Raw genomic sequence first — 12,140 nt, 5'->3', positions numbered from 1 at the left:
TCTTACCGGCAAACTTTCATAAACCAGGGAGTAAAACTAGTCAATGCCTGAGTGGAAAAATTATAATTTTATAAATCTGTGAAGTCCTAAAACAATACAAAATGTATATAAGAAATTTGTGCACAGCATTATAAATGTTATACCTTATCTGGAATGTCTTCGTAAGTGTGTAAATGTCACTTTATTTTTGTGTACTTATACTGTGTATGTGATACACAACAGGAAAGCATTTGTACAAGGACTGCTATGTTAAAACAGAGACCGGTGTTATCACTGACTAAAGTCATTTAAGATCTCATCTCAATTTTAAAGGAGTCTATGTTTTACCCTTATTTTATATCTGGGTTTGTGTAGTGGTACATCTATTATACATGCTGTATAGGGAAGGTCAGAGGACAAACATGAAGGAACTGGCCCTCTCTTTCAACCATGTGGGTCCTGGGACTTGCACTCAGGTTTTCATGCTTGGTGGCAAGATGCTTTACTCACCCAGCCATCTCACTGGCTCTCACCTTAGATTGTTTGTTTTTTAATTGTAAAAATGAGAGTTGCACAGTTCTGATTCAAACTTTTCTGGCTTTAATATTTTGTGGGTAAAAGGGAAACAAAGACACAAACTGTGCTGTGAGTTCACAAGCAAACATCATCCCAGATTGTATACTACTTCATAAGTACCAGGTAAGGACATACCTGTTGGCTATATTCACATTTTTAAGTGTTTGCTTTCTCCAGCACATGGACTGAACTGTTCCAAAAGACCTTCCCTGCTCTAGTACTGTGTGCTACATGTGTGAATGAAGTTAAATAGTATAGTTAGATTAGTGGGATTTTCAATTTAAAGGCAGAAATCTTACCTTTGATCCACGTTCTTTGGAAGCCTTGTGTTTCTTTAGTAGGAGGTGATCAAGAAACAACCTATACTAATAATTAGTTCACTTGCTTGGTTTTCAAGTAAAAATTTCAACATTTTAAAATCAATGAATCATTTTCAAAACTCATTATTAATCCATTCCCATTACCCACTTCCATATTAAGTTAACAAAGAGAGAAAGAACCCTTTCCTTAATTTTCTTAGGTAAGGTAAAAATAATTAGCTTGTCCACACTGTATATTGTACATTTCAGGGGAAAAAAACCCAAAGCTTAGAATGGCAGTGCTGCTCCTGCTATATTTACAGAGGTTGCCCCGTATTCTGCTATAGTCAAAAGGTCATGAATCCAAATCACTCAGGAGTATAATAGATCATTTAAGGTACAACACCACTGACAACATATGTTCATTGGTAGTTAATAACATTATGAGAGAAGCTTCCAGAGACAGCATGAAATAAAAGACTGAGTGAGGGTCATTTACAAAAATTTAAAGGTAGCAGAGCTCATACAAACACTAAGGAATTTATAAGTAGAAAGAAAAACCAAAAAAGGGTACTGTATTCCATAAATATGAGTAGTTCCTATGAAACACAGTAAATATGAACACATGACTTTCGCTTATTCCTTTGCATGAATGCCACTTTTTAATAGAAATTAGTCACTTAATGTACATAATGTAGTATCTGCTTTTCCAGGCTAGTAGTTTCGCAACAGTCTCATGGGAAATATTATTCTCCTCAAGATATGTTTGGATGAGTGAACACTGGAACATCAGCTGTATTTAAGAGAAGGAGTGAGGGTCAGAGTTAACCTGTAGCTAACAACGTGGAGAAAGAAGAAACACAGCCCCACAGGAGTATAAACATGCATTATTAAGTCAAGATTCAAGGTTAACCAACACCACACAGATTTCCAACACATGGAAAGGGATGACTTTATCGAGACCCAAAGCTGTAGTAGTAAGGTTCATCAGGGCGAAATCCATATGCAGTGGCAGGACGTCCAAGAATTCCCACAGGTTGGCCAAAGCCATCCATTCCGAGGCTGAAAAGAGAAAGACAGGTGATAAGCTTTTCTGTTTTGAACCACACAGCCACAGTGCAGGTCATCGTCAGGATCTTTGAATGTCACACTTCCAGGATTCCCCAGCAGTGACAGTGATTTTCAGAAATATTATTAATCTTTCTATTCTCATTAAAATACAAATTCTAAAATATCCAATTCTGATTATCTATATTCAGAAACCTGTCAGGCAGGTATATTCCAAATAAAGTGAAAGACTCAACTCAACAGTTTGAACTCACAAATTATTTATATATATGGCTCTTATGAAAGAATATGAAAAAAAAAAACACATTCTGGCAATGCTCAGCACTACTCTGCTGGGAAATGATAACAGTGGTAACTCTCTGTCTTGTGGAGATGGAGACTAAGCCCTGTGAATAGGATATGCAATCTGGAGCATTAGCAGTGAGCTCCCAACACATACATCTAAGTCATTCGAGCTGAGAAGGACAAGGCAGCTCTGCACAGCCTGCCAATCAGCTGGACCTGACCTGTAAACTCTTAATGCTAAATTGTGTGTCTTTTTCTTTTTAGTAAAGCAAGGCTACTATAAGCTCTAGTTTATTCTGTGCAAACAGAAGCCAAGGATTTGTACAGTTTATTCTTAATTTATAATGTTCTTTTGTTTCTGAATAAAAGAAAATCTGTTCTACAAAGCATTTTAGCAAAGTATTAGTCATAACTGAAGAAAAGGACAAAATGTTATTTTGCCAGGCAAATATGGCAGCTTCAACATGCTCATGCATAGCTCATGCAGCGAATGCTAGTGAGCTCAAAATAAAATGAAAGGAAATCATTTATAGTGTGGAAATGTAAGCTTTGAAAACAAAAGGTACATTTGACAACATTATTTGAGATTCTACTAAGCAGAATAATTTTCACCAACAAATGTCAATTTGATTAGAGTAAGTATTCACATTTATATTAACTTCTTCTCACAAGAAGGATTACACTGAAACGCACTAGTAGGTATTAAGATGCTAATCACACACATGTTCAAGTGTTTGCACATGGATCAGACCATATCTAAAGAGTAAGCGCTATGGTACACAATGCATAAGAATTAAATATAAGACATGCACTTCAAGTGAATGTACCTCTTGGGGTAGGTTTATATACTTTCAGTTTAAGATCACTGAGTGATCCTGGGAAATAAAACTTCATGAAAAATCTTGGATCCATAATTTACCAAAGCTAGCTGCAAATTTTAAGTCTGTATTTTATTTTATTCCATGGAAGAGATAAAACTTTGAGAAGAAGGGAAAGTACTATGCAGCTTCAGAGAGGGTGGAGGTTGAGAGTAATCAGAACATATTATATCCATGTATGAAACTGTCAAAGAATATATTTAATTACTTAAAAAGATGTTTCAGAAATTAGTGGATTTAACAAAATTCTATTTATTCACAAGGTACACCTATTCACAGTTAGGGGAACAGTTCGGGAGAAGTTCTGGAAGAGACAGAAACCATAAATACAAAGGGGAGTGACGCAGCAAAACTTATGTACTTCTGACTCAGGAAGACTTGACATGGCATTAACAGTCCAGGGACAGTTGTGTGCCCTTACCAGCGACTTAGCAACCCAAGGAAACTAAGCTGGGTGTGTGACATCTGCTCTCACTCTGTGTGGCCACTGCATTAGATAGTAGTTTGTAAAGCTGCGCTTATACATATGAGAATTTAATGGTGTCCTGCTTAGTATGTCTCTGTATGGACCAATTCTTTCTGCTGCCCTGAACCTATGGAAAACTTGTAAATCCCTCTATATTAGCTTATGAAGCCCACTATGCTACTTTTTCTTTACAAGACTATTTATAGTGATACTTAACTTTTGTCTTTAGTGTTAAGATAAAACATTTTAAACCACTGAATTACCCAACCTCAGTATATTTTCTTGATAATACATAATTTTAGTTAAAAAAGTCCCTCTCTGATGGAAATGTGACTTTGTGTACCTGGAGAAGAAAATGGAAACAAATCCTTGAAAGTGAAAAATATAACCCAACAATAGTATATCAAACACTTAGAATTTGTTTCTATAAATATACAGAGTAATTTGACACAGAGAAAGCAAAAGCTTGAAGACTGTCAATATCTACAGTACGTGAAACAAGTCCTCAAGCAGCATTCACTGAGACTCTAAACTTGTGATGGTTCAGAGGGAAGACGAATTTGAAGATGACAGGTGACCCTTTACATGCAGCGCATTCCAAGGACACGGCAGCAGCAGGAATCCCTGGCACACTCGGGAAGACAGGCACCTACCTCAGGCTGTTTGGGAGGCTTAATTAGTGCATGTTTGTAAAGCACTTTGAAATCCTTGGATGAAAAGCGCTGCATAAGTGAAAGGCATCATCATTATTTTACTATAATTACATCAGAGCAACACGTCTTTTTCTTCTTTTAAATTCCTAAGTCAGCAATACAAGTACAAGCATGTAATAAATTTATTAGTGGATGTTACTATGAAAAGCACTTTGACCATTTTTTCTTTCATACCCTCATAGTATCTAGAATCTGAAAATCTCCTTTTGAAACAATCTTGTTTGCACTTCAGTTCACAACACTCTTGAAAGCACTCATCCAGACCTTGTCTGAACTGGAAATGAGTTGCTTGTGACTCTGAGTAGATATGTCAGGCTGCTAGAAAGTTCTCTATTACAGTCCTCTGGAACCCTATCCAAGTAGTCTTAGAATCACTCTCTGATCCATAAGTGAAGTATAATTCTTTATGTACTGTCTCATCACTGTTTATTCAATCATCAGGACACAATCTTCAATCTCTGCTTCTCATTTGTCTTCTGAAAAACTGTGATTTACCTTTAAATCAAATATGAAGTTTGTATGATATTTATGATGTGGTCTGAAATCACTACAGCAGTGGTGATATACTATCTTGAATGTGCCCAATCTCATCTGAACCATGCATAGCATACAGTGGGAACCTATCTCTGACTTTATTAATGTAACAAACTCCACTGACCCTAAGAAAAATGTTAAGGAGCTATTATGACAAAGTAGTCTAAGATCGAGTGTATAAGTGAATGTATAGTTGTGCATATAGACAAAGACACACCGAGTTTTCACCTGCCAATAAACTGGATATCTTTCTTTGTAGTCTGTGACTCCCCTTGTGGATTCTATACATCATTACATAGAATATTTGGTTTCAATATAATTATAAACAGGAAACAATGACTTTTAAAAATCACTCATTTTTTGTGATTCACAGGTGACATTAAAGGCTGGAGTTAATCTTGGGTTGTCAAGTAAAAGTAGCTATCACTGGAGTAGATGTTTCCTGACTCTATAGATCTGCCATTACATAATCTCTTAACATTATAGATGATTTCATTTGTATTAATTTAATATCAACTTATGAAATGATCACTGAATAAACAATCAGCATTTTATACTCATAATTAAATAATAAATTGATCATCAGAAGAATTTTGGCATAACTATGATCTGTCATGGGAGTTCCAAGTCTGGTAACTGATTCTTTGTGCATACATCTGCTCACTCAAACAGAACAAACACCTGTTGAATTCCTACCATGTGTTAAGCATGGTGTTTGGAGCTAGCATATAAGCTCATAGTGAATGGCACTATTAGGAGGTGTGATTATTTTTGAGAAAGTATGGCCTTGTTGGAGAAAGTGCATATTGTGGGGGTGACACATGCTCAAGCCACTCCCAACATATCAGTTTATGTCCTATTGCCTGCTAATCAAGATGGAGTACTCTCAGCTTCTTCTCCAGCACCATGTCTGTCTTCATACTGTCATGTCCCACCACAATAATAATGGATTAAACATCTGAAACTGTAAGCCCAATTAAATGTTTTTCCTTTATAAGAGTTGCCATAGCCATGGAGTTGCTGCACAGCGGTAGAAACCCTAAGAAAGACAGAGTTGGAACCAGGAGTGGGATATTGCCTGACCATGCTTTTGTTTGAAGGAATATGGACCTTGAAACTGTGGATTAGAAAAGCAGTTGAATACTTTAAGAGCTGCTTAGTGGGCCATCCTAGGAGGAGCATAGAAGACAGTGGCACTGCGTGTGATCTGATGAACTATGGGGAGCTGGCTTAAGAGGTTTCAGAGTAGAGGAATTTTAGTATGTTGCTTAAAGATCATTCTTGTAATATTTTGGTGAAGAATGTGGCTGCCTTTTGTACTTGTCTGAGGAGTCTGTCTGAGGCTACATGAAGAGATTTGGATTAATTCTCTTGGCAGAGGAAATCTCAAAACAGCCTAATATAGACTCTGTCATATGATTATTAGTGGTGTTGTAATTTAAAAAAGCAGCATGGGAGAGAAAGACACCATACAACAGAGCTCAGGTGGAGAGGTGTTTTGTTGTGGGAGAGTGCATGGGAAAAGGGGGCTATTTATCAACAAAGTTTATAAATGGTCTTCCCAGGACTTGGTTATTATCTCAAATTTTCTCAGGACCCCATAAGATCACCGGTGCCCACCAATGAGCAAGAAATAATCTAGAAAACTACATCAGAATTCTTAAAATATTGTTTATAAATGTTTGTTTTAATTTAAAGGGGGTGGATTATAAACTGTTATTGGTCATAGTCAATCTTTTTCTAAAAAAAGAAAAGGGGATATGATGTAGAAATAATGGGAGTAAAGGGTAGATTATTGAATCTACTTTTTTTTTTAAAAAACAACTGTTAATCTCAAAATATTTTACATTGGTATGGATTTTAGTTTATTTAGTTTGTTGACATAAATTTAAGGTCATTTTTGTTATAGTGTATGTATATTTCTACTCTTGTTTAAGGTATTATATTTATGCAGCTCATTTAAAATGTAACATATAATTAAAATACAGATTAATAGTCATCTATAATAGTCAAACTTATAGCTATATTAATTAGTTTTTTAAGGTATATAAAGATATATTCCAATTAGTTAGGTAATATTCAAACACTTTAAAGACCCACAGAATATGACATTTAAAATGTTTTAAGAACTTAGGACTTTTCTCGATAGAGACATGTCTGTACCTGGCAGCACCATTTCCTTCAAAGGAAATGATGGGCATTGAAGAAACTCATTATGGTTTTTGTTCAATGTGACAAGGCTAGCCATTTGGGCAAGAAACTGTTCTTGCCTGATTGCTTGACAGTATGCTGTATAAACTGGACATGCAGGACCCACAGGGAAATGACTGCTAAACTTTGCCAAAACAAGGGGTGAGTGTCCTTCATATTCCTGCTTCACAGAAGAAACTACCAGACATTTTGCAACACATAGAGGAAAGTGACTGACAAACCACCAATATTAGCAGGAGAGTCCTTTAAATTTCCTGCTTCACTAAAATGTCTGCCAGATACTACTGGCCTGTAGGCTAAAGATGGATGTCCCAGTGTTACAGAGGAATCTTGGGTGACTGTCCAGGAAGTCAGATGTCTTTGTCTTTTCTAGAGTTTTGGTAGTTGCTTGCAATGCACTTCCTGTTTACACAGGTAATATTATATCCTTCTGGGGTCTTTTGATGGGGGAGAGTCTTCTGGCTTGTGTTACTTTTATTGGTTAAATAAAGAGACTGCCTTGGCCCTTTAATAGGACATAAAATTAGGTAGGCGGAGTAAACAGAACAGAATGCTGGGAGAAAGAAGCTGAGTCAAGGAGTTGCCATGATTCTCCCACTCCAGACAGACGCAGGTTAAGATCTTTCCTGGTAAGCTAGCTCGTGGAGCTACACAGATTATTAGAAATGGGTTATATTGATATGTAAGAGCTAGCCAATAAGAAACTGGAACTAATGGGCCAGGCAGTGTTTAAAAGAATACAGTGTCCATGTAATTATTTTGGGACATAAGCTAGCCATGTGGGCGGCCAGGTGCAGGAAAAGTAGCCCGCTGCTCTTATTACAACAGTCTTTGATGGAGATGAAGACTAGGTAGTTCTAATTATAATTTTCCTTAGTTATGATAAATGGTAAATTAGATATGAAACTTTAGACTCACAAAGACAGGATAGATGATAGAGTATTAAATTTTATCAAATGCAAATAGACTAGATATTGTAACTGTAACTCTTATTTGATAACTGTTTTGTTAAATGTAATTTTACTATTTTAAAAGAAAAACCGCCAATTTTGATTAGACAGAAAATGGGTATGCTGTGGGATGGTCTTTCTGTATTCTGTGACTATGTGCTGCTCTCATTAGTTGATAAATAAAAAGCTGCTTTGGCCTATGGCAAGGCATCATAGAGCCAGGCAGGAAATCCAAGCAGAGATATAGGACAAGGGTGGAGTCTAGAAGACGCCAGTCAGCTGCCAAGGAAGCAAGGCATGCAAAAAATGAGGTAACAAGTCATGAACCATGTGGCAAAGCATAAATAAAAATATGGGTTAATTTAAATGTCAGACTTGGCTAATAATAAGCTTGAGCCATCAGCCAAGCATTTATAAGTAATATTAAGCCTCTAAGTGGTTATTTAGGAAGAGGCAGGTAAGAGAGAATCCTCTAATTCCATTAAGTATTTAATATACCCTGAGTGCATGTGTAATGCACGGCACTGCACTGCTTTAAAATCTGTACAACAGGACACTAAAATACAATGTTAGAGACACAGTACAATCTCTACAGCAGAATCTTTGAGGTTAGACGGTCCTTACATCAGTTAAACTTGAAGGCATTTGTCATTATATTTCTGTCATATATTTTGGTTGTTGCTTCTTGTATAAGAATGTAAGTACCATGGAGGGCTAAGAATGTAATATTCTTTGATGCATATGAAGCACCTAGCATAGACTCTAACATGGAATGGACAAAGAGTATCAAACTATGAATGGAGGGGTAGGGCATATAGGATTACACAGGTTAAAAGAGAGATGCAGAAGGTAAAACAGCAGCATCTACTACAAGCAAGCAGTGTGTTTTGGTCAAATTCCTTTTTTTAAGATTAATGCATTTTTAAAAAATTGATTTTGAGCTATACATTTTTTCTCCCCCCCCCCCAACCCCATGGGTCCCCATGCTCCCAATTTACTCAGGAGATCTTGTCTTTTTTTACTTCCCATATAGATTAGACCTATGTGAGTCTCTCTTAGGATCTTCATAGTTGTCTCGGTTCTCTGGGATTGTGATTTATAGGCTGGTTTTCTTTGCTTTAGGTCTAAAAACCGCTTATGAGTTAGTACACATGATGATTGTCTTTCTGGGTCTGGGTTACCTCACTTATTATGATGTTTTCTAGATCCATCCATTTGCCTGTAAATTTCAAGATGTTATTATTTTATTCTGCTATGTAGTACTCCATTGTGTAAATATACCACATTTTCCTTATTCATTCTTTGGTCAAGGGACATTTATGTTGTTTCCATGTTCTGGCTATGACAAACAATGCTGCTATGAACATAGTTGAGCACATGTCCTTATGGTATGATTGAGCATCCTTTGGATATACACCTAAAAGTAGTATTACTGGGTCTTGAGGAAGGTTGTTTCCTAATTTTCTGAGAAACTGCCACACTGATATTCAAAAGGGCTGTACCAGTTTGCACTCCACCAGCAATGCAGGAGTGTTCCCTTTATCCCACACCTCTCCAGCATAAGTTGTCATCAGTGTTTTTGATCTTGGCCATTCTTAAGGTATAAGATGGAATCTCAGAGTTGTTTTGATTCGCATTTCTATGACGACTAAGGATGTTGAGCATTTCCTTAAGTGTCTTTCAGCCATTTTAGATTTTTCTGTTGAGAATTCTCTGTTCAGGTCTCTACTCCATTTTTTATTGGATTATGTGTTCTTTTGATGACCAATTTTTTGAGTTCTTCGTATATTTTGGAGATCAGACCTCTGCCTGATGTGGGGTTGGTGAAGATCTTTTCGCATCTGTAGGCTGCTGTTTTGTCTTGTTGTCTGGTCAAATTCTTTAGTGTGTGACACAAGCAAGCAACAAGGCTGCAGGTCTGAAGTGTGAACAGGACTATATAGTAAAACTCTTCATAGGCTGTGCTAAGAATTGCATGAATTTTGAGAACTGTCAACAGTTTTAAATAATAATAGTCTAAATCTGTCTTTTAGAAAGTTATCTGTGGTAGGAAAGGGAGTTGGGTTGAATTCGAATACACACACACAAAAAAAAAACATTTAGGAGGTAGTATAGCTGCTCAGCTTAAAGAAATGAGAGACTTAAGCCAGCAGCTTTGTAAACAATGGTGAAAAAATTGTTACAATTCACAATAAATGATAATGTGTGTGAGCATGTGAGACTGTGTGTGAGTGTATGTGTGAGCATGTGTGTGTGGTATGTGTGTGAGCATGTGTGTGTGCGTGTATGAGAGAGAGAGAGAGGAGAGAGAGAGAGAGAGAGAGAGAGAGAGAGAGAGAGAGAGAGAGAGAGAAAGAGAGAAAAAGAGAGAGAAAGAGAGAGAACACCTGTCTGTAGAGGTCAGGGAACTACTCATGGGAATGTTCAGCTCTCTCCTCCCTATGATGGAAGCTAAACTTAGGCTCTTAGGTTTGGAGGCAAATGCTTTAGCCACAGAAGCATCTTGATGACCTATCATTCCTCTTTTGAAGTGATCTGTTCAAAAAAACTTTACTAGATTAGACATGAGAGTCAAGGGGGAGAATTTAAAAACTGGCTAAAAATTTTATTGACTACGGATAATCAGAATGAAACCACCTTGCTTCATTAGTATAGGAAATGCTTCATGAAATAGCTAAAAGGCTACTGTAGTCCATGTGATGCAGTCAGATAGGCTGAGAAGCCGCTTGTGTCACGGTTTTGAAATTACTGTTGCAGGAAGAGAAATGATGGACAAGTAAATAACACCTAACAAGGTGTGGCCTTAGCAGAAACCCAGATGTAATTTACAGATTAGCCACAAGATGGCGAGCTTGTCTTACCACTGTACTTACTGCCCACTAGTTTCAAAGCAAAGCTAATGGGATTTAAACTGTATTTAACACTGATGGAGTGCAGTTTGTTTTGCTTCCTCATATGATTAATGTTTTCATCTTATAAGAGTGAAATAATGTAGCTCACAAAAACCAGAAAATGTAAAATCTGTAATTGTGGGTGCCTAAAAAATAAGTTAAAATAAAGAATGTCACTTGTCTGACCCTGACAATTTAACTTGCATGTTAAAGTACTATTTTTACAGCATAGTTTGAAAAATGTCAGGAACATAGTGTTTTGTAAGCTTTCCTATAATACATATGTTTTAGATTTCTCTAAGGATTAGGTATTGTTTTTTTATTTTTGTTTGTTTTGTTTTTCTAGTCAGGTTTTCTCTGTGTAGTCCTGGCTGTCCTGAACTCACTCTGTAGACCAGGCTGGCCTTGAACTCACAGAAATCCGCTTGGTTCTGCCTCCCGGGTGCTGGGATTAATAGTTATTGTTTTGAAATCAAATCACTGTATCATTCAGGAAATAAAATCGAGGAGCATAATTATGTAGCCTTTTGATAAATCTGAGATATATATGTATATATACACATATAAAGAATACCTGTAATTTTACATTTACTTTATGTGTTGCATAATTATAATTACATTTTCTTTTATTACTAATAAAATAAAGCATTATAGATAATAGTTGGGGGATTTCGTTTTTAAGGTGTCTTTGTGTGTGCTGTGTGTACCTTCAGAGACCACAAGAGGGCGCTGCACTCCCTAGAGCTCGAGTTAAATGCATGGGTGCTGGGAACTGAACTCAGGTTGGAAGAGAGAAAATGCTCTTAATTCAATTAACCAATTCTCTAGCCTCATAAGTAATAGTTTTTAATGAATGCAAACTAATTGTTTTTAAAATAAAGGCCAAATTACATGAGTATTAGGAAGCTGTACTTAAGTCATGTATCTGGGATTCTTTGAAGTTTTTTGTTAATGACATCTGTCAGTTGTAAGGAGAAAACTGCAGGGGCAGATTCATTTAGATTAGCGACTATGCTGATATCTCAGATGAAAACTAATTTGTGCCAATGACAGAAGAGGCATGAGCAAAACTGTCTCTTATTCCGATGGGTAATGAAATCCCACCTTGCCTCTAATCTCAATACCTGTCTTAATACATATGTAAACTGCTGTTTCCTTCCGCAATGTCTTGTTGAGATTCATAAAGAAGATGAAGAACACCTCAACTATAAAACGTAACACCCCAATTCCTGGGAGCGCTGACAAGCACACTGCCCAGCACAGAAGGTGGTAATGAAGGAACACAGGGAC

General features: G+C 36.7%; 1 protein-coding gene across 2 annotated transcripts in view; it reads right to left on the bottom strand.

The window, feature by feature from the left end:
• Nucleotides 1-556: 556 nt before the first annotated feature.
• Kifap3 (kinesin associated protein 3) overlaps nt 557-12,140 on the bottom strand; it is a 147,674-nt gene continuing 136,090 nt past the window's right edge. The window contains exons 20-21 of one of the 2 annotated variants that reach the window (XM_005363986.3): nt 4,205-4,273; nt 557-1,916 (exon numbers count right to left, since the gene is read on the bottom strand). In XM_005363986.3, the coding sequence (XP_005364043.1) occupies nt 4,228-4,273 (46 nt within the window). In that variant the 3' untranslated portion in view covers nt 557-1,916; nt 4,205-4,227. The remainder of the gene's footprint in view (nt 1,917-4,204; nt 4,274-12,140) is intronic. The other variant, XM_005363985.3, reaches the window with a different exon arrangement.

The sequence above is a fragment of the Microtus ochrogaster genome (assembly GCF_000317375.1).
Source record: "Microtus ochrogaster isolate Prairie Vole_2 chromosome 6 unlocalized genomic scaffold, MicOch1.0 chr6_random_2, whole genome shotgun sequence".
NCBI lineage: Eukaryota > Metazoa > Chordata > Mammalia > Rodentia > Cricetidae > Microtus > Microtus ochrogaster.
This window is presented reverse-complemented; position numbering and strand designations above follow the sequence as displayed.